The sequence below is a fragment of the Aspergillus nidulans genome, chromosome VII, assembly GCF_000011425.1.
Source record: "Aspergillus nidulans FGSC A4 chromosome VII".
NCBI classification, from domain to species: domain Eukaryota; kingdom Fungi; phylum Ascomycota; class Eurotiomycetes; order Eurotiales; family Aspergillaceae; genus Aspergillus; species Aspergillus nidulans.
In genome coordinates, this window is record NC_066263.1 from 1,129,885 (window position 1) to 1,149,383 (window position 19,499).

A 19,499-nucleotide genomic window follows, 5' to 3' on the forward strand; every position below is an offset into this window, starting at 1 on the left:
GCCCCCGCTAATAGTGTTTCTCGAAACGCTCGTGCACTCTTGCAGGACTCGGCGGTCGAGGGGTGAATTCCCTTCGTGGCTCGTGGTAATGCTTCTCAAAGGCTTCTGAAGTCCTTGCGGGACTCGGCGAACGACGAGGGGCGTATTCCCTACTTTGCTCTGTTTGCTGGATCACTGGTCGTCGGGTAGACGTCCTGTCACGACTGAATGACCTGTTGTCGCCCCCGCTCTTTGTCGCCTCGATCTCGCGTTTGACACCTTCGTACATTTGCTCGATAATCCGGATCTCTTCTTCAACGTCCAGGCCACATCCTTCTAGACATAATTCACGTTCTCGCTGTTCAATGTATTCCCGAATGTTGCGCCATTCGTTCTGATAGTGTTTCAAGCGGTCTGGAAGGCCTGAGCCTTTCAGGTAGGTGAGAATACCGGCGACGATAGTGTTGATGGCGCCGAAAGCAGTTACAGCATTGTGAGGGCCGCGCGCCGCACCGAGAGCTGTCAGTGCAGCAGCGACCACGATCTGGATGCCCAGACAGGTGTTGATCAAGGCAGCGTGGAAGCGGTATCGTTTGGCGGCTTTAGTTTCGGCCCTCACGACCCGCGTGTAGATGCCAATATTAGGCGCTGTTCGAGGAGTATGGTGTGACAGATTTAGTGCCGGCGTACTGTCGATCCCAGTGAGAGCGCGGAAGACGAGGAGCTTGTCACTTGGCGGGATGAGGACGCTAGCATCTGTCCTGTTGATCGTAAAGCGTCGCGCCCTTGCATCGGTGGGCTCTGGGGTCTCGACGGTGGGATCATAATTTATGCTTCCAATAGTCGGATAGAGGGACTGGTGTGCAGGAGGATAGCCCTGCTCTTCACGGTCGAGTGCCGCCAGTAGGAGGCGTCTTGCAAGACTGCGGCCCGTTGGTCGCTCTTGTCCCATGGCTGGATACCTTGCTTCTGGGATGGATCGCGGTCAGAGAAGGAAGAGAGTAGATCAAGAAGATACACCTGAGGAAGGGGGTCCCCATTCTTGTAAGCGATTGGGTTAAACTGTGAGACAAGCAAACTTTCCGTCGCGTGACGGATGAATAGGACGCGATCCCACAAAGATAGGAGACCCAGTATCCCTTTTTTCTCGTACTTTGATTGCTTGCCGCTGCGGGTAGATAGACCTCCGTGTTCAGTTAGCCTGCCGAACCAAACCTAGCTCAGACCAGTTGCCGGACGGCTGGACCCTGGCGAGGGATAGGTGGGCCGCAGTTTGCAGATCTGTGCGGTTCAGCGAAACCACCGGAATAGCACGGAATATTTTTCAGCTCTGAACCAGTAAGACAAAGGCATGATCTCTGCAGAAGGTCGGCTGGGTCTGTGCGGGTGAGGGTAGCAGAGGACTTTGAAGTCTTGATCGGTTCCATTGGGAGCCTGGCAGATGGGAAGCGGATCTGGTATACCGTCCCGTGAACCAAGACGAATATCGCAATCACGGATCATCAAAACTTTCAGTAATAGGAGAGAAGCAAGTCTTTATGATTATGCTGGCCCACTCAGAAAAATGTGATGTCAAGACTCATGAATTGCAGCTCCTCCACATACCGCTAAACGAGTCAAGGCGCGTAACTCAGAATTTGACAGGAAAGCTAGCTGAACATGTGTCCAGGGGTGTCAAAAGCGGAAAGTGCCGCCGATCTGAGTAGCATCTCAGAGGACGAACGCGATCGAGAAATCTCTGATGGATGGCCGTGATGGCGACTGGAGGAAGCGCCGATCACGAACTGTGCCGTGATTGCTTGAATTGGAATGGCTGCAGGTGACTGGAAGATGACTGGCGATGCTGCCTGCCTTCAGCTACAGAGGCTGACGGTACAGCAGCGAAGAGCTTCTGATACATTATTGGTTTTCTTTTATTGATTATTTTTTTTCCCTGGTCGATAGCCACTCAATCACTCCGTGCGTAGTGACTCGGGCCGCTTCAGACGGGCCGGGGGCTGGAATTGGCAGTTCGCCGTAAGGCGTGGTAGACTCGACGATCTCCCACTGCAGAGAAAGGTCGAATTCAAGGTAGAAAGCGAGCAGGATCGCGCAGTGATAGGGCACAATTGCTGGGACACTGGTTGATTGCTCGAGCCCTCGATAATTGCTAAGAATCGGCTAAAAATTGGCGATCATATCAGCCGCGAATTGCCAGTGTTCGAATGATGTCTTTTAGGACCACAGAAAATACGGTCCTTGAGTACATATGTGCTCTCGGTATCGCCGACCTGCTCTGTAGACGAGTGAGCTACATTGTAGGTAATGAGACACTGGACGGTGATAGCAGTTTGCTATTTGAGCAGGCATTTTATGTCACTAGTCATGCTAATGAGCCTGCCGCATTATTATGATTTTATGTAAGTAGAGAATTTCCTCAATTTCGCATTAATGATTCGTCTTGACATGAGACAATGAATTGACGCGATGGATAGAGAAGATCGAGGAGGAGACATTGAAGAAGGATGATGTCTGGAGTGAGCAGGTGATCGCGGGATGACTGATCCGCAGTGGAAATAGAGCCGGAACCCAGTGGCTATATGGCAGTTGCATTCACCTCAGTCACTACGGAGCCGAATATCGGATTGTCTCATAACGCCATAACGAGAGTCGGCCATAAGTGGCCATAACACACCCTCGCTCTGTTATCTTGTCTGAATAACTATCATTTATTTTATGACTGAATTGCAACTGCCATAGCCCAGCCTGCGGCTCCCGCTATGTTGGGAGTTTGCGACTCCTTGCACCTCCCACTTCTTTCTTATTGAGAGCGCGCCTCTGAATCTCTTTGAGTACCTCCTTCAGGTGAGCTAGCAGTTTCTGACAGTTGCATCACAAGCCCAGCGGCCTCTGAAACCGACTTGGTGTTGCGGATGGCGTCGATGAGCTCGAGGGTGTCTGCCGGAGAATTTTTCCGGATTGTTTCGACGAGTAGGAAAACCGCGTGTTTGTACCGTCTTGCTTCCGCTTCCAGGGCCTCATAGTCCGGGACTGGTTCGTCTTGTTTGTGCTATGGAATGACTGAGACTCTGATGGGATTGCAGTAGCTGCCAGCGAACACATACCTGGATACGTTGTCGGCCGGGCATCTTTGATCTGCCGGTGATTGCGAGCTCAAGAGAATATCAGCAAATGCGGGTCGATTGACGCGGTGCAGCGGCCTGGACAACGCGGTGACAGGGGCGACGCCTTTTTTAATTCGAAAAGACACGGAGGAGTAGGAGCTGCTTTTATATCAGACTCTCGGTTCACATTCGCGCGCGAGGACAATGGCTGGCATATAGCTGAGGCTACGGTGTAGGACTGCTGGATCATTCAGGTAGGGACCGCAGCCCACGTCACCGCGTCCTGCTCTCCCTCGGGCTACAGCATCCCATTGGTCTTGACACTGTGGAGGGCTCACCCTCCTAGAGCACGATTTAGTAAGGGGGTCCGGGATGTCCCAGCTATGGAGATCGCATTCGACCGTTGCCACCGACTGTTCCTTGTTTACGTCCCCGCAGACTTGGCGACGTACCGAGGAGACTCGCTAACGTAGCAAACCGCCTTATTCAACAGTGCGGTGTCGCTGTCATCTGCCCTGTGCTAAAGACCACGAGGCAACCTGCTAAGAGCTCTAGGCGACCAAAAACGTTTACAGAACGAGCAGGCTCCTTAACCTTTTGCCAAAAGCAGAGTGCGACCGTCATCTGGATGGCCTGCCAATGTTATGATTTTCATGAAGCAATTGCGATTCTAGATAGGTCGGTTAGCAATAAATCGGGATCGACTCAGCCGCACCCAAATGCTGAAGACTCGGACATATAATACTCGCTAGTCGATATCAAACGCCTACGCAATAACATTACTGCTCTTTGAACGTGATGTTGTGTTTATGAAATATTACGGTGCAGATGCCATCTCTGACTGAAGGTTCGACACGGTCGACTTAATGACTGCTTACTGGTTTAGCCGGCCGCCCACTGCCAGCATTGAAGTGTCTACTCTAGTAAAGCACAAGGAGCTTCGACCACTGCAGAGGGCTTTACTTAGGGTCGCAGTATACGCCAGACTGTGCAAAACTAGAATACCTCTCATCTTTTGCAAAGGAAAGGCACCAAGGCAGGCTCTTACCGTTTGCTCATCAGCATCGAATATCGAGGCTCCCTTGACTTCACCAGATTGGATTTGGATTATTCGTGCTCATTCGATACAGAGGAACAACGATGGATTCCGTTCCTAGCCGTTCATTTACTAGGCTAACCCTCCGACTAATCAATTGGTGCAGTACGAGACGATTAAGACACAACTCTTGAGGGTCTCTTTGCAATCTGAGATACATACCTGCACAGCCAACCGTTAGTCGGACCATCTGCCTATGTGGGGCGTGAATCACTAAGGCTATTGGGGATCATATGAAAAGTCATGCCGGAGCCCTCGTGATGGCATCCATAGCCCGAAGGTCTAATGACGAATTTCCGTCTCCAGGCAGCATGCGTCTCTTAAAATTTACGGTTGGCCCAGGGTCTTGACCCTGAGAAACGAGACCTGACACGGAGGGTCGCAGCCGGTGTTGCATCCTAAAACCGGATTGCGTAGCTGCCCAGCCTATGGCGGATGAAGATTGTCATGTAGGTTATACTCGCGCAGCTCTAGCAGGATACGAACCCGCTCTTCCCCCTGCAACTTCACCGGCCGCGGAGTAATTCGATCGGTTTACGGAGCTCTCGGCAGAGGATTGTATCCCGTATTACAGAATCTTAATATAATAGCTGGAAGTCTACATCTTTCGTGAGGTTGCGAGGAACATTCTGGGTCAATGCAAGGAGCATTGTCGCTCAGTAGGAGACTTGTGCGACAATAATCAAGCTTTTTTCGACGGATCCAGTCTCGCAGATATTGTTCTCGCTACGCGACTATTAAGCACTCGCGAGACTGAGTCGAGATGCTCGGACAGGCAAGGGTGTTCTTACAAGTCTGGCCGATGCGAACTGATAATCCTACCAGTCCTGTAAGGATAATGCCCGAATTATGCGAATCATGCTAATCCGTATCTATGACAGTTAAGGGTCTTACAGGTAGATGCAGACAACTGCTCGTACCTTTGGCCTCGACTGGCATTTTCCGACTAGACGTTTATCTCAGAAGCTGGCTATGCCACGATCTTACTTTTTATCAGCTTCGTCCCTTGCGTATCTGGAGCGGCGGTTTGTTATCAGGATCGACGAAGGCCAACGAACTCTACGATCGTCATACGGCATTTTCTGGGCGCTTCAACCTTGTCGTTAGAGTCTAGTACAGATACTAGCGACCTGCAGTTGCTCTGCTGAGCTGATACGCAAAGCCCAAACCCGCTTGTGTGCCATGCTGGATCGACTACACCTACCCCAACTACACAACCAACAATGGCACGAAATGGCTCTGGCATAATGAATTCTTGCGTGACCATGGGTCAATTTTGCTAAAACACCGTTCGCAGATTTTCTTGGTTCTTTTGTGCTGGGAGTGTATTATCTCTTGGCATTGAGTCACGAATAATTGGAGATAATGAACTAAGGATGACAACCCCGCTTACTATATAAACCCCCCTCCTGAAGTGAGCGGTTGGATTTATTGCTTTCCGCCACCAACACATGCAAGCATGGGCGACGCAGCAGTCCAAAAGCCTCATATCCTCGTCGTAATCCACCGAGCATTTCCTGGGTTTATGACTGGGGAAATTCGGAACGAATTCCCGGATGCTGAAGTTCGTTTTGTGACACCCCAGGTTGGGGATCGGCTTCCTGCTGGTGGGTGCAGTTCCTGACTCGAACGGACCGTTTCTATTTCTCCGCGATTGGCCTAACGGGACCGAGCTGGGAAGATATTGTGAAACAATCCACGATCATTGTTACCGGACGCAGCCTTCCTAATCCTGAAGATGCCAAGCAGTAAGCTCGCCTGTCACATACCAAGTGCCCCAATAAGGCGTTGTGAAAGGATGTCACTGACGATTCGCGCAGTATCAAGTTTATACACTTCTTCTCTGCTGGGCTAGACAAGGTTATCCACGATCCGGTGCTCACTGATTCCGAGATTCCGGTAACAACAAGCTCGGGAATCCACGGCCCCCCCATCGCGGAATGGACGGTGATGAACTGGCTCGTCGCATCGCGCGAATACAGTATCACATACGAAAATCAGAAGAAACACATCTGGGGCTCAGTTGATCTGTACTCGCACGGGATCCAGGATCATGTTGGGAAGAAAGTTGGTATCCTTGGCTATGGAAGCATTGGACGACAAAGTATGCGCTTTCCTATATCTCCTAACGTGCACAGACAAATCAAAGTACTGATGAAACCTTCTGTAATAGTTGCCCGGGTCGCCGTATCTCTAGGCCTCAGCGTCTACGCATACACAGCCTCCCCAAAACCAACTCCCGAATCCCGCCGCGACCGGCACTACATCATCCCGGGCACCGGCGATGCCGACGGCACGCTCCCAGTATCCTGGCACCATGGCACTTCTAAAGCCTCTCTGCACGAGTTTCTCTCATTGGGTCTCGACCACATCGTCGTCTCCCTCCCGCTCACGCCATCAACAACACACCTCCTCGGTGCGCAAGAATTTGCCATCCTTGCGGCAAATAAGAACCCTAAGCACCGCAACCCGTACCTGACCAATATCTCGCGCGGGAAGGTCATTGACCAGGACGCTTTGATTGCGTCTCTGAAGTCAGGCGAACTCAGTGGTGCCGCGCTGGATGTTACCGATCCTGAACCTCTGCCGGAAGACCATGAGTTGTGGGATACACCGAATGTGCAGATTAGCCCGCATGTCAGCTCCCTTGGGCAAGAGTATTTCGTGCGTTCGTTTGATATTGTCAGGGAGAATCTCGAAAGGGTGAAAGATGGGCTCCCTTTGATCAATGAATATAAACGGGGTAGAGGGTATTGAGTCGACCGAATGTCATACTGCCTCCCTTTTGCCCTTAAGACACGGTAAGTTGGTATAATGACAGAGCAGCAGCAGAACGGAGAGGCTTGAGAGCCAAGAAAGTGCGCTCCTACTGTAACTGTAAGAAGGAATTTACAAGCTTACGAGCGACTCTACAAAAACTCTATGTCGACCACTCAGCCCGGGAGAATATATCCATATTCTCGATTCAATGGAATACGCTATGGAAGAAATATAATTAATCTTGGTTCTTGTAACTAATAGATCCGAAATATAAGATAGGATGAACTGCAGGATATCGCAGTTGTAAAGGCAGATAAAAGACTGGGTTACTGGACCGATTGTCGTTAACCACTGCCCTGAGATACCCGAGACAATTCGGAGAAATCGAATTGAAGATTCGGGATATCAGAGTTCTTCGCCAATCTATAACGAGCTCTAATTAAACTCGATAAGTGGGCGTCCCAGCTTTCAAAAGCCGTCTTTATATCAGGAGAAACAAACCCCTCGACCTGCTCACCAGACTGCGTATATAGATCATTAATCCATAAGTTCTTGAAAGATGAATAGATCAACGGCAGCCCTGCAGGTAATGTAAGGCCCATAGAATGTAAGTCATGTTCCTCGGGGATTTTCTCAAAAGGCAATTTGGCAGACGATATCCGCTTGAGTTTTGGACCACCGGGAACATCACTGTTCTGGAGCTGTATGAGGTATGCCCTTGGATCTTGCGGGCTTAGAAACGTCTTTGACACCCCGGTGCCGTGTGATGAAATCTCGCCCAATTCTGATCGCGACTGCTGCGTGACAGAACTAGGTCTAGGCTGAGAGCTCAAGGCAGCCCGAGCGGCAAGGTACCTGCTCTGATGGGGAGAGTTTTTTGAAGTTGTAGGTTTGGGGTTCTGAAGCTGCATTCGACGTTCTTGAATGGCAGCTTTCTTCCTTGTTTCGAATTCGAGAGCCTTCTGGAGCTCGGGGTTCTCCTCGGGACTCGCGGCGCTGTATAACCTGGCTGACCATTGTTCAAGAACAGGTAATCCAGGCTTGTTAACGAACCTTGCAGGCCGTGCTAGGGTGCGTGGAGACCCTTCTGTGGAGCCTGAATCTGCTAAAGAGTCTTGCAGGCTGATCTCCGAGGCGGTTTGGGATGGATTGTTTGCCAGATCGGATGTGCCATTCGGTCTTGCTCTCTCAGTACCGAAATAATCCTGCGTGAGCTGAGATAGCGGAGGATCCTCGATCTGTGTTTCTGGTTCTTCGGTAGCCGCAGGAGACTGCGATGACTGTGACAGCTTCAGAAACCAGGTATCCAATGACCCGTTTCCGTAACGTTCCCTGCCAATCTGCCTCTGTTGCTGGCGATCCCGCGCCGAAGTTGCTGGTGAAAGCTGCGATGGACCTAGACTCGAGGAAGGAGTGGTATTCAAAGCTGCAGCGGGAGAGTCTGCGCTAGATGTTGGGCTGGGTAAGCATGGACGAACATCGTCACGCTGTCTTGTCTCGCGTGGATTTATATTGATTCCAGGCAAGTGAATTTTTTTATGTAGACTTAGTCGTCCTTGATCTTGTGCGTCAACAACAGGAGATGCAGTTCCCATTGTGGCCCTCGGGTTATTAAGTCGAGTTAATAATGAGCGGTCAGCTTGTTCTCCACAACTATGAGGCTCCGGAGGGCTGCGACAGGATTCCGGACGTGCGAACAGGCGGGCGCTCACGGAACTTCTCTCTTGTGGACTAGAATCCAGGGCAGGGGTGGAGAGTGCAGCACTTTGCTGCTTTTTGGACAGGAGAGCTTCGAATCCATTTCGCTGGGACGTTCCCCTGCCCTGTCCAGTCGAGCCATGATCCTCGTGCACATTCGACAGATCGCCATAGGTATCTCGGAGGAGATCTTCCACCAGAGAAAGAACAGCCTGTTGATTCTCAAATAAGACATCATCTTTGGATGGTTCGATGTTGGCATCATAAGCTCCTCCAAGGCACAGGACATGAACGCAAAGAAAAGGATCGTTGATTGGCGGCGACAGACCATCGCGCGATGCGGCAGAACGTAGGTATCTTCTAAAGAGCTTTGTAATATCCTGCGCAAATCCTCGCCCCGATGAAAGTGGCCTATTGTCCACACTTATGTATTGACCTAGATTGTTGAACTTGGTGATATCTATTGCTGTTAGCGAGCGTCCCTTTTCTGAGGGAGAACGGGTGGATACCTGAGCCGACTTTGGGGAGTAGCGCAACTAGTCTGAACCCCAAGTCTTCTGGTGAGGCATTCCCATCTTTAGAGGGAGTTGGCCAGTTTTTGAGGATACAGTTAGGGGCAATCCCAGTACCGCCGACCCTCAATGCTGCCTCCGTGAGCGTACCATTTTCCCCTGGGGCATACATCCAGTTTAAACTTTCGTTTTTTGCCTTCAGGACTTTGAAAGACAGTCTGATAGAAGGCCTAGCCATGGCATATGCCTGCACCATCTTCTTGATCTTGAGCAGCGTTTTCTTGGAGTTCTTGATAGCGGTCTGCCGCCGAACCGGTATCTGCTGAAACAGGTTCAAAATGCGAACAGTCGTTCCAACGGGATGGGAGATACGTTCAGTCCTGGCTATAAGTTCCTGAGCATATTATAGATGTGGAGTAATATGTACCTGGTAAGCTCCCCATTTCTGCCATACTCCAAAGAGGACCCAACAGGGTCTGTCTCGACCCTAGTGGAAATATTCAGAGCACCAGATAGCTCAGCAGCACTGGCCAATGCTTCACCACGGAATCCAAGCGATTTCCCGCCTACTTTCTGCAAGTCTTCGACAGTATGGATCTTGCTTGTGAAGGTGCGTTTGCATACAACCATGTAGTCGTCTGCAGGAATTCCATGTCCGTTGTCTTTGACCTGAAGAAGGCCGACCGTGTCCTGCGAAATTTCGACAGACACTAAAGTTGCAAATGCATCTAGGGCATTGTCCAGCAGCTCTTTCGCCAGTGAGTACGGGTCAGAGATGATAGATGTTGAGCCAATGGCCCGAACAGTGGCAGGTGGAAGAGCCACAATCGGCATTTCCGTCACGAGGGTAAAATTGGCTCGTCATGTATGAGACATATACGCATATTAACTGCACAGTAGTAGTCTTGGTATGCTTTTGGGATATAGATACTCTGCTCGTGGTGATTTATGGAATCCGATCAGAATATGAGAAAAGAGAGAGAGAGAGTATTTCCACGCACGTCAACATTCTTGAAGCACGTGAGATTAGTCAGCAGCGAGGTTATCGCCAGCAAATATCACAAGATTCTATTCTTGTCAGCATATGTAGCCTTGAGCACGGCCGAGAAAGTATAAGATGCTGTGCTCATCATTTTCTGTCTCGAGGCTTGCAATACCAGCTGTTTGTATATTGATTGCGTTTCTCGCGTACACATCGCAGATCTTTTTCCTGTACTTCGAGGACGCACCGCTGAAAGAGGACGAAGTATGGCGAATCAACATTCTTGCCATATGCATTTGGATTTGCTATTATCGCGCTTGCACAGTTGATCCTGGTCATGTGCCGAAAGGGTGGATGCCATCGGACCGTGAGCGGTTGAAGGCCGATCGAGCTAGCGGTCGTCAACGATGGTGTCGGAGGTGCGAAGCCTATAAACCACCAAGAGCACATCATTGCAAGACATGTGAAAGGTACGATTGTCTAAGTATGCAGACTAGTTGTCATACTAACGTGTTCTAGGTGTGTCCCGAAAATGGACCATCACTGCCCATGGACCTCCAACTGTGTCTCACACTTTACCTTTCCGCATTTCGCGCGATTTCTGTTTTATGCGGTAGTCGGTATTGCGTATCTCGAGACTCGTCTCTGGCAGCGTGTCTCCAAAGTTTGGGGGTCAAGGCACCTGCCCAGTGTAAGTAAGATAGCCCGTGTCTCGATTACTTACTAACGTTCCGTAGTATCTAGGACCTAGCATGGGACAAATCGGCCATCTATTCGTCCTATTCGTCACCAACAGCTTGACCCTGTTTGCACTCTCTCTGCTTCTTCTGAGGACTCTCTGGTCGCTCGGGTCGAACACAACTACCATCGAATCGTGGGAAATCGAACGACATGAAACCCTGCTTCGACGCGCTCGGCGTCTCGGCGGCAGCTTGCCCGGGCCAGGGGGCATCAGTGTGCATATAACGAAGCAGGAGTTTCCCTATGATATAGGTATCTGGTCTAATATCAGAGCTGGAATGGGCGGAAGTGCCAATGTACGTATTCGCTAATCACTGTGACATCAGCAGCTAACTTTCTCTCCAGGTGCTAAGCTGGTTTTGGCCGTTGGCAAGGACGCCTGACCGTAGCACGGGATTAGAGTTCGAGGAGAACGGGTTCGAAGGTAGGGAGTATGTTTGCCCTGTAATGCACTCCGCTTATGCAAATAGATCCTACTGTTTCATGGCCACCGCCAGATCCAGATCGCATCCCTCTTCCACCCATGGATCAGCGAGATAGTTTCATGTACGACATTACAGACACAAGCGGTACAAGCGGTCAAATCGACATTGAAGCTTTTAATAGACGAAAGGAGGCAGACCTAAGACGTCGGAGAGCGCCGACTGAAATTGAGCGCCGCAAGCCGTTTCATGTACGGTTGGAGGAATACTCAAATGGCTCGTCTGATGCCGAGGCTGATACCGGAAGCGACGACGACTCCGACCACGGCGAAGAAGGTTGGAAGAACTCTGAAGGAGAACGGCTGCGTGATTTCGGCGTTGACGAAGAGGCTGAGTTCTACGATGAAGAGGATATCCCTTTGGCTTTGTTAATACAGCAGCGAGCAAAGCGCCAGCACCTATCACAATGAATAAAGCTGCTACGATTATCATATGTATGCGCAGAACATCTACTAATACAGTCTCTCAGATCTTAACAGCGACACCCCTAAGCCTAACATACCCTAGCCACTGACTCCCATCCTCTTCGCGGGTTGTCACCGTCTGCAACACCTCGCAGACTTCCCGTATCACCTCTTCTCTCTTCTCGGTATCCACAACGTCCAGAAATGCCGCCCCCATGAGCCTCACCCACCCTGCCAACCCCCCATTAGTGTCACTAGTCAGCTTTGTCGGCCGATACTCGCTCTCCATCTTCACTACTTTGAACCCAAGACTTTCCAGGGTGCTCGACATCCAGGGTACAGACGGAAAGAACCACGGATACGATTCGCGGGCTTTCTCTATGGAGATTCCCTGTCGGAGAAGGGCGTACTGCATTGCAGCCTGAATCTCGGCGACGTTACCGTGCCCGCCCATTTCAAAGACGAATGCGCCTCCCTTTTTCAGAGACGCGTGGATGCCCTTTAATGTCGAGAGGCGTGTTTTTTCATTCCGGAGGATCCAGTGCAAGGCCGCGTTGGAAACACTGCACACCCAAATTAGCCGCCTGCAATACATCCTTTCAAACTAGAGCAGACAATTCCAGGAAAAGACTCACACTTTATCCCATGTTCCATCCGCAACGTCGCTATTCTGCTCCAAGAAGCAACAATCCAGAACTTGGAACTCGGCCTTCTCACTGCCGTAGCCCTTCCTCGCAGCCTCGATCATCGCCGGCGAGGAATCCACGCCAAGAACCTTGGAAACATAGGGTAGGAAGAGCTCGGTGAATTTTCCATCGCCGCATCCGATGTCCAAGACGCTGTCGGAAGGCTGCGGGTCGAGATATTGGAGCAGAGTCTGGGTTAGTTTTGGGACGAAGGCAGCGGATGCTGAGTAGGCCTGGCCTTGACTTAGTTACTCCCTCAAGAGACATATATGTGATGGGGGTTATTACCTCGGATGACCAGTTGTCCTTACGCTCAGCTTGGGTTTGTTGGGTCGCGGACATGGTTCACGGGGCCCCGGTTGTTACTAGGCGTGGAGACGGGGTGATGTTTATAATTATCGCAATACCAACTCTAGATAGGTACGGAAAGGTACGGCTCTGAAAGCTAAAGTCGTCGAGTCTATTGGGGACGGATTTATGTACAATAGTCCAATTCAAGAGGATCAACGTTTCTTATATCCTGGTCGGGGGTTGGAGAGGGGGACTAGGTATAGGTCCGATGTCGGAGGCGCTTACAAACGGCAGTGGTTGCTCAACTGCAATTCAACATTCGAAGTAGGATACTTTGCATATCTTCCTGCTCGCGAAATGCAAGAGTCCTTATAATTTGCGTACCTCAAAACGACGTCATATAACGTAGGGAGCTTGCATTTGCGAAAAGTAGGCGGGTACTCCAGGTTGAGCCTCAGTCTACCAGACCCACCTGAGGCACAGGCAGTTTAGACTGTCAATCATAATCCGACAGTTGAACAGTTTAATGAATACTTACTACCTATATGATACCTGCAAGGAGGCTAAGCCCCCGATTCGCGCTGTGTCCCTGATTCAGTGCATAGGGTTGCAATTCGATATCCCTAAAACCCTAAACCTATATATGACAACCTTATCAATGAAACAAATATGCATTCAGGACTTCAATTTGTCTTACACACAAGAATCAGAAGACGAATCTCGAATTTTGGATCCTGTCATACCACAAGAACAGATTTTTTCTGCAACAATGAATGCTGGAGATATGGATGCCTTGCTAGCAAACATTTGCGTGATACTATGTAGCTGCCCTACCCTCAAATCAGGAAAACATCAGTTCGTTCTCAAGAGCATGAAGAGTCCTTGCCTCACACAGGCCGCATCTTATAGTATCCTTTGAACAGTCAAATATCCCGTTGATGAATGTGAGTGCACTTCTTTGATTTTACCTCGGCAGGGCGTCGGTGTAATTGATAGGGACCGTCCCTATTTAGGGCACCAGCGCTGATCATAAAGTGATGTTTCTAAAAATAAAAGGTCGCCCTATCAGGCGTTGAAAACTGGATATCTGTAGCATTGACGGCACGACCAAACCCAGGCGTCAAGCTCCGTAGTGAATACGAGTCTATGCTCTAGAACCTAGGTCAGGTCATCTCGTCCATATCCAATGATGGACCAAAGCGCTTGTTTGATACAGCGCCATGAAGAAGTTAGGGCTAGCTGGGTACTGTAGACATTCTAGCGCAAATCCTCAGGTACAGCTAAATTAGCAAATAATAGCATTTCCCCAGAATACGACGATGCAAGGTACGAGCATTCTGCACGGGCGTGCCCGATTTAGATCTTATACGAGCGTGGCTTAGATGCGCTGAGTAACTCTTGCGTGCCGTTGCGGATATATACGAGGGCGATCCGCAAACACGAGGAGGCGCCGATACCTCATTAGGAAAATTAGATTCTGATTGCTTCGACGCAGCCGTACCATCCCCCTTGTAATTTCTCAAGTGCATATGAAGGAACACCATGAGGGTCATGTCTCGTCGCGTCTATCCTGTCCTGGTGTCATTTCGCGGAGCTAACAGTAGCATACCGGGTTTGTGATCGAATGGATGGCGGAGCGGCGAGTGACAAGAATGGAATCATGAACAGGGAGCCTAAAGGAGTGTTGTTTGTCTACTCTAGATGTACAAGAAAATCTATAAGAAGAGCCTCCGTTCCCGCCATTTTGTGCTCTCGTCACCTCATCAACAGCATCAGACCCTCTCAGCCTCGTTATCAATCCCAATCAATCCCAATCAGCCCAATTAGATCAATAATCGATCACCATGAAATTCACTGTCGCCGGAGTTCTTGCCCTCGCCAGCCTGGCCCTCGCCATGCCTGCCCCTGAGGCAGCCGCCGTCGCGGAGGCAGAGGCCCTCGAGGCCCCTGTCCCCGTCGACATCTCCCCTGAAGCTTTGGGCCTTGAAAAGCGCGCCAATACTGTGTGCAAGATCGTCAACTCGAGTTCCTCCAAGGTCAACTGCCGCACCGGACCGGGCTTTGACTATCCAGCCTCGTACTCTGTGATCCCCGGCAAGTACTACGAGTTTAGGTGCTACAAGTCTGGAGACTGCTATAACGGCAACTGGTACGTACATTTAATAAGCTTACTGGGTCTATTATCTTTGAATGCGTTGGATATGACATGCTAATGGCTGTTTAGCACCTGGCAGCGTATTAACTGGGATGGCAAGACCTGCTATGTCAATGGCTACTACACTGATAGCAAATGCACTGTTGGTATGTATTTCAGTCCAGGCTGAATTGTGGGCAGAGAACTGACGGTGGTTGTAGCTGCTCTTGGAAAGTGCTAGAGTCAATGTTTTCGGTCATGCCACGACCACGGCGTTATGGCAGTCTGAATATCTAGGGGTCAATATAGTCGGTTTAAGGGAGGGATAACATATTGGGATAGACGGTCCAGTGCCAGTACATAATGCATAAAGTTGCGTGAATTTTGCCAGTATCTGACCGTATCGTATCTTGACATGCCTAGATAAGGTCCTCCCGTATATATTACCATCGGCGCCTGCATCAGACGCTGAAATTTGTGCGGGAAGAATCTTAACAGGTACTGGTTGACCTGAAAACGTTGTAAGGAAAGGCCAAATGGTTCTACGAATTTGAGCAAGAGATGCCCCTGGAGGTTTGGCAGCGTGATCGACTCAAGGCCACAAGATAGGATTGCTAGCAGCTAAGTCTGTCATTCCTCTATGGACGAAGACGTCATACAAGCACTCTGATAGCCCACTGCACTAAGAGTGTTAAAGGTTCGGAACGATGAAGATGACAAAGACATATCGGTGAGGTTGTTTGCGCCCAGTAGAGGCCTGCCCATATGATGATACTATAAATATAGGTAGTAGAATTGGAAGGCGCGTAAATATGGAACTCAACCCGTCGTCGCCAGACAAGTGCCGTTCGATGCTGGTTCCCAACCGTGGTCAATTTGGTACACTGTGCTCCTCAGCATGCGAGCTTCAACATGGACTTAAGAGCCTGAAAGGAGATGTACCTCTAAAAAGGTGCCCAGTGCTGCGACTGCCGACTGATGAGTTGCGTTCATGACCCATCATGGCTTACTTTCAGATTGTTTTCTGTGGTACGTGTTAGACGCACCTCGAAGCATGGCGTATATTTTGACAACCCAAACCAAGCTCAGTAAAGCTCAGGCACCTGAGCTTGAAGAGAGTTCTCCGGAGGAGAGAGCGCTAGTACTCAAGAGTATATTCCTTGATTGGCATCAGCGCAGATAGATCCTTGCTTGGCCGGTTTGAGAAGCCAGAAGGTGTTGAGAGCCTCAACTCAACAGGGGCTGTGACATACAAGTGAGAATGCTTCTGAGCTCAAAGTGGTGCTCATAGGTTTTGATGAAGCCCAGCAAGAAGACCCGCGGAAATATTTAGCGCGGGAAACCTGACTGTAGTCGGGCCAGCTTAGTGAGTGGAGGCTAGACTGTCGAAGAAAGAACTGAAATCTCGGATATTGAAGGCAATATGAGCCCGCTTGATGATGAAATAGAGGGAACTAGGCTTTGCCTGGTGAGACTGAGACAAGAAAGAGGATTGGCAGGTGGGAGGTGAAGAAATGCTCCTCCAGGGTATTGTAGTACCCTACCTATCCACGAGTACCCGGGTGTACTCGGCCAGACAGGCACGTTTCACGACGTCGTGGAATATAGATGCCTACACTTGATTCGGAAAGGCTACCCTGTCCACCATCTCTCGATACTCGCGCTGCCGTGTACATTGGTCCAGAAACACTTGATACTTTGCAGCAAGCAGTGCCCTTTCGTATTCCGCCGTTGTTGGATGACAGACATCCCCGGGTTTGCTCGTCTGTTCAATTACATCCCACAAGTCCACAGTCTTCCCCGGGGCATCCAGATTAGCCGCCTTGACGCCCAACATGGCTGCTCCATGACACACCGCGGCCTCGACGTGGCGGCCTCGCGGGACAATAACGGGCATGTTGCACGCCGTGGCGATGAGTTTGACTAGAGTCCTATTCTTACACTGCGATCCAGACATAAAGATCGAGGTAATAGCATGCCCAGCCTTGTTCATCGTCTCGACGATTTGTCTCGTCTGCAGTGCGATGAACTCGAGCGTGCCGTAGTAATGTATGGCCAGGCTGTCAATCGAGGTATCGGCAGTGAGACCAACGACGGACCCGGTCATGTTCGGGTCCGCCAGGGGTGATCTGTTCCCGAAGAAGTCGCCGTAGAAGAAGAAGTGTCGGGCGAGAGCGGCGATACACGGTAGGTTCTGTTTCGCAGCTAGTGCAGCGAGATGGCCGTCTAGAAACGAAAAAATATCCAACCCGCGGTCAGCAGCAACGGCAAAGGCAGATTTCGATGCGGGATGGGTGTCGAGAACATGTTTCAGCAGCTGACCCGTGGCAGACTGGCCTCCTTCGGCCATCCAGCACCCACGGAAGACGGTATCGCGATATGGACCCCATACGCCGGGGACGAAAACCGGATTGGAAGACATGGCGATGTGGCAGGTTGATGTCCCTGCTACTGCGGCGAGACGATTGAAAGCGTCTGCCCTGTTGTGATTGCCCACTACGTCAACGCCATCGATCTTGGTGCCGACAGTGCCAATCCACCCTGCATAGGCATCGATCACCCCAGCCCCGACGGCAATCCCAGGGGGCAGACCGAGCTCCTTCGCTGCGCGTGCGGAGAGTCTCCCAGCACGCTCGCCTGCGCTGAGGTGCTGGCCGGTCTGGAAGATATCAGCAAAGCTACCTTAACGAACATGTTCATCCATGCATAGATCGGGTGAGAGACTCACCTCCCCATTCACGCCCCCAATACGCGCAAACCCATCCGCAGCAAGCTCTCCAAGTCCAATGCTTTCTAGAAAGTCCCCTTGCCACCCAGTCGTACTCCCTTCCACCTGGCTCGGCAGATACCCCTGCTTACACACCAAACTACAGTAGCTTCTCGTCTCCTCGCCCGTCGCAATATGTGTTAGCGCATCAACCAGGTCATAGAACTTGCAGTCGGCAAACACTTCTGGCGGCATCTGGTTCTTGAGCCATAGGATCTTGGGCATTTCCATCTCAGGCGACATGGTGCCGCCGACATACTTGAGCACCTTGTGCCCTGTAGCATTGATCAGCTCAGTCTCCTTGACTGCGCGGTGGTCAAGCCATAAAATAACGTTTCGCTCGGTACTGAACCCTCCTTGACGGGTCACCGAGACGGGTTTATTTGTTGTCTTGGAAAAAACAGCGAGTGAACAGGTTGCGTCGAAGCCGATGCCGTGGACCTGGGAGGAAGGGATGGCACGCTCGGCTAGGGCTTGCTGGACTGAGGCGCAAATGCATTGCCAGATGTTCAGAGTCGATTGTTCCTGTGATGGTTCAGTATCACCTGCTCCCACAAGGTGGATAAGCCGTACGTAGTGCTGCTGCTCTGGTTGCCAGAGCCCAATGTCCTTGGATGCCAGGCCGACAATGTCGCCATTGTGATCGATGATGCAGGCGCGAGCGCTGCCGGTGCCGACGTCGATGCCGATGTAGTAGCCTGATTTAATCTGCATCTTGCTAGGATGAATGGATGGACGATGATTCAGCAGTAGGCGAGGTTTACCCTTACCCATATATGCGTTGTCCCATTGTTCATATCGGTTCTTCTATCGGCTTCGAAGGTTGCTCTGGGCTGACTCCACCGACATGCGGTCTAGATCAGAGGCTGCAAGATACAAGGCCCACCAGCGACGGCGAGGACGGCGTTTTCCCCGCAACAACAATTTTGGACTATTCAATGCCGTGGAAGTCGATGAGATATGTTGGTTAGTCAGATGCGACACCACGAAAATGCTCAATGATGAGACTAGCCGTATATCACCGCCCCCAAATATAAGAGGTACGGTGGTTGGCAGCTACATCTCAGGCTGCTGCTGCCGTCAAGAAAATATAATGCGTAAATCAAGACCACAGTATATAGAATATTGAGCGACTGAGCTTTTAGTACGGTGACTTGCTTGCTAGGGTATACAAGGACTGCCGTGCTCTCGTGACGGTGGAGCAGACGGGCAAAACGGCGAATACTCCGTTGGCCCAGGCGAGGCTTGATAAGGCTTGATAATCCTCAGTATACCTATAAGCCCTTCCCCAGAGCTAATCTGGACAAGCAGCATGAAATATGGCAGTTATGGCGCTTTCAGACTTAATTTGAGACTCAATCGGAGTGAGTGTTCTCCCCGGGTGGGATCGTCTTTAAAACGCAAGAGGAACCGTCCTTCGTCCTCAAAGGCATCCAGAATCTACAAATTTGAGGACCGGCCAATTCCCAATACTGTGGTCCGCAAGATGTGCTAGTGATATGCACTGATGAGGGTGAAGGATATTGGAACTTGTGGGATCGAGGTAAGCGAAGAGCATCCCCAATCTCTCCAGAGATGAAACTGGACCTGACCAGATGCAATATTCTAGATACAGTACTTGGAAAGGAAAGGCTAATCTGCCCCTTCGTTGTCACCGCACCCTTGATTTTCCGCCACGAGTCAGCTGCATCCAAACAGTATAGTCCTGCTGTGACAACCCGCCGTCGCCCGACGGCGTCCCCCCCTGGAGCATGGAACATCTGCCGTCGATGCAGCCACTGCAAGTCTGGGAATACGGTTGTCCATCCGTAATCTCTACAGCGTGCCAAGGAATACGTCTTCACGGGGGACTTCGGTTGGGCC

The 19,499-nt window shown here is 50.7% G+C and overlaps 8 protein-coding genes across 8 annotated transcripts, besides 1 other annotated feature; 3 read left to right on the top strand and 5 right to left on the bottom strand.

The window, feature by feature from the left end:
• Positions 1-19,499: part of a sequence feature (contig 1.25 1206..229102(1)) that runs on past both edges of the window.
• Positions 8-931, bottom strand: ANIA_01562 (uncharacterized protein; the record flags this gene model as incomplete). Its single annotated transcript, XM_654074.1, has 1 exon — positions 8-931. The coding sequence occupies one exon, from the start codon at positions 929-931 to the stop codon at positions 8-10; it is 924 nt and encodes a 307-aa protein (XP_659166.1).
• On the bottom strand, positions 2,780-3,107 carry ANIA_11307 (uncharacterized protein; the record flags this gene model as incomplete). The annotated part of the gene is made up of 2 exons (XM_050612805.1): positions 2,780-3,028; positions 3,084-3,107. 2 exons carry the CDS (start codon positions 3,105-3,107, stop codon positions 2,780-2,782), a joined length of 273 nt encoding a protein of 90 aa, XP_050468681.1.
• Positions 5,637-6,936, top strand: ANIA_01563 (D-isomer specific 2-hydroxyacid dehydrogenase family protein; the record flags this gene model as incomplete). Its single annotated transcript, XM_050612806.1, has 4 exons — positions 5,637-5,786; positions 5,861-5,927; positions 6,000-6,283; positions 6,353-6,936. Exons 1-4 carry the CDS (start codon positions 5,639-5,641, stop codon positions 6,934-6,936), a joined length of 1,083 nt encoding a protein of 360 aa, XP_050468682.1. The 5' UTR covers positions 5,637-5,638.
• ANIA_01564 (putative DNA mismatch repair protein) lies at positions 7,284-9,983 on the bottom strand (the record flags this gene model as incomplete). Its single annotated transcript, XM_654076.1, has 3 exons — positions 7,284-9,097; positions 9,147-9,529; positions 9,577-9,983. 3 exons carry the CDS (start codon positions 9,981-9,983, stop codon positions 7,284-7,286), a joined length of 2,604 nt encoding a protein of 867 aa, XP_659168.1.
• pfa4 (palmitoyltransferase pfa4) lies at positions 10,267-11,764 on the top strand (the record flags this gene model as incomplete). Its single annotated transcript, XM_654077.1, has 5 exons — positions 10,267-10,601; positions 10,651-10,822; positions 10,869-11,168; positions 11,218-11,296; positions 11,343-11,764. 5 exons carry the CDS (start codon positions 10,267-10,269, stop codon positions 11,762-11,764), a joined length of 1,308 nt encoding a protein of 435 aa, XP_659169.1.
• ANIA_01566 (class I SAM-dependent methyltransferase) lies at positions 11,820-12,786 on the bottom strand (the record flags this gene model as incomplete). The annotated part of the gene is made up of 3 exons (XM_050612807.1): positions 11,820-12,321; positions 12,394-12,677; positions 12,733-12,786. 3 exons carry the CDS (start codon positions 12,784-12,786, stop codon positions 11,820-11,822), a joined length of 840 nt encoding a protein of 279 aa, XP_050468683.1.
• Positions 14,505-15,237, top strand: ANIA_01567 (uncharacterized protein). The gene is made up of 3 exons (XM_050612808.1): positions 14,505-14,884; positions 14,960-15,036; positions 15,091-15,237. Exons 1-3 carry the CDS (start codon positions 14,580-14,582, stop codon positions 15,108-15,110), a joined length of 402 nt encoding a protein of 133 aa, XP_050468684.1. The 5' UTR covers positions 14,505-14,579; the 3' UTR covers positions 15,111-15,237.
• On the bottom strand, positions 16,482-18,410 carry ANIA_01568 (FGGY-family carbohydrate kinase; the record flags this gene model as incomplete). Its single annotated transcript, XM_050612810.1, has 3 exons — positions 16,482-17,528; positions 17,598-18,161; positions 18,210-18,410. The coding sequence occupies 3 exons, from the start codon at positions 18,408-18,410 to the stop codon at positions 16,482-16,484; spliced, it is 1,812 nt and encodes a 603-aa protein (XP_050468685.1).

Excerpts from the sequence above, each read along its gene's own strand:
- ANIA_01567 (XM_050612808.1), top strand. The coding sequence starts at position 14,580 with ATGAAATTCACTGTCGCCGGAGTTCTTGCCCTCGCCAGCCTGGCCCTC. Across the intron at positions 14,885-14,959 it reads GACTGCTATAACGGCAACTG|CACCTGGCAGCGTATTAACT; the intron begins GTACGTACATTT and ends ATGGCTGTTTAG. Across the intron at positions 15,037-15,090 it reads TGATAGCAAATGCACTGTTG|CTGCTCTTGGAAAGTGCTAG; the intron begins GTATGTATTTCA and ends CGGTGGTTGTAG.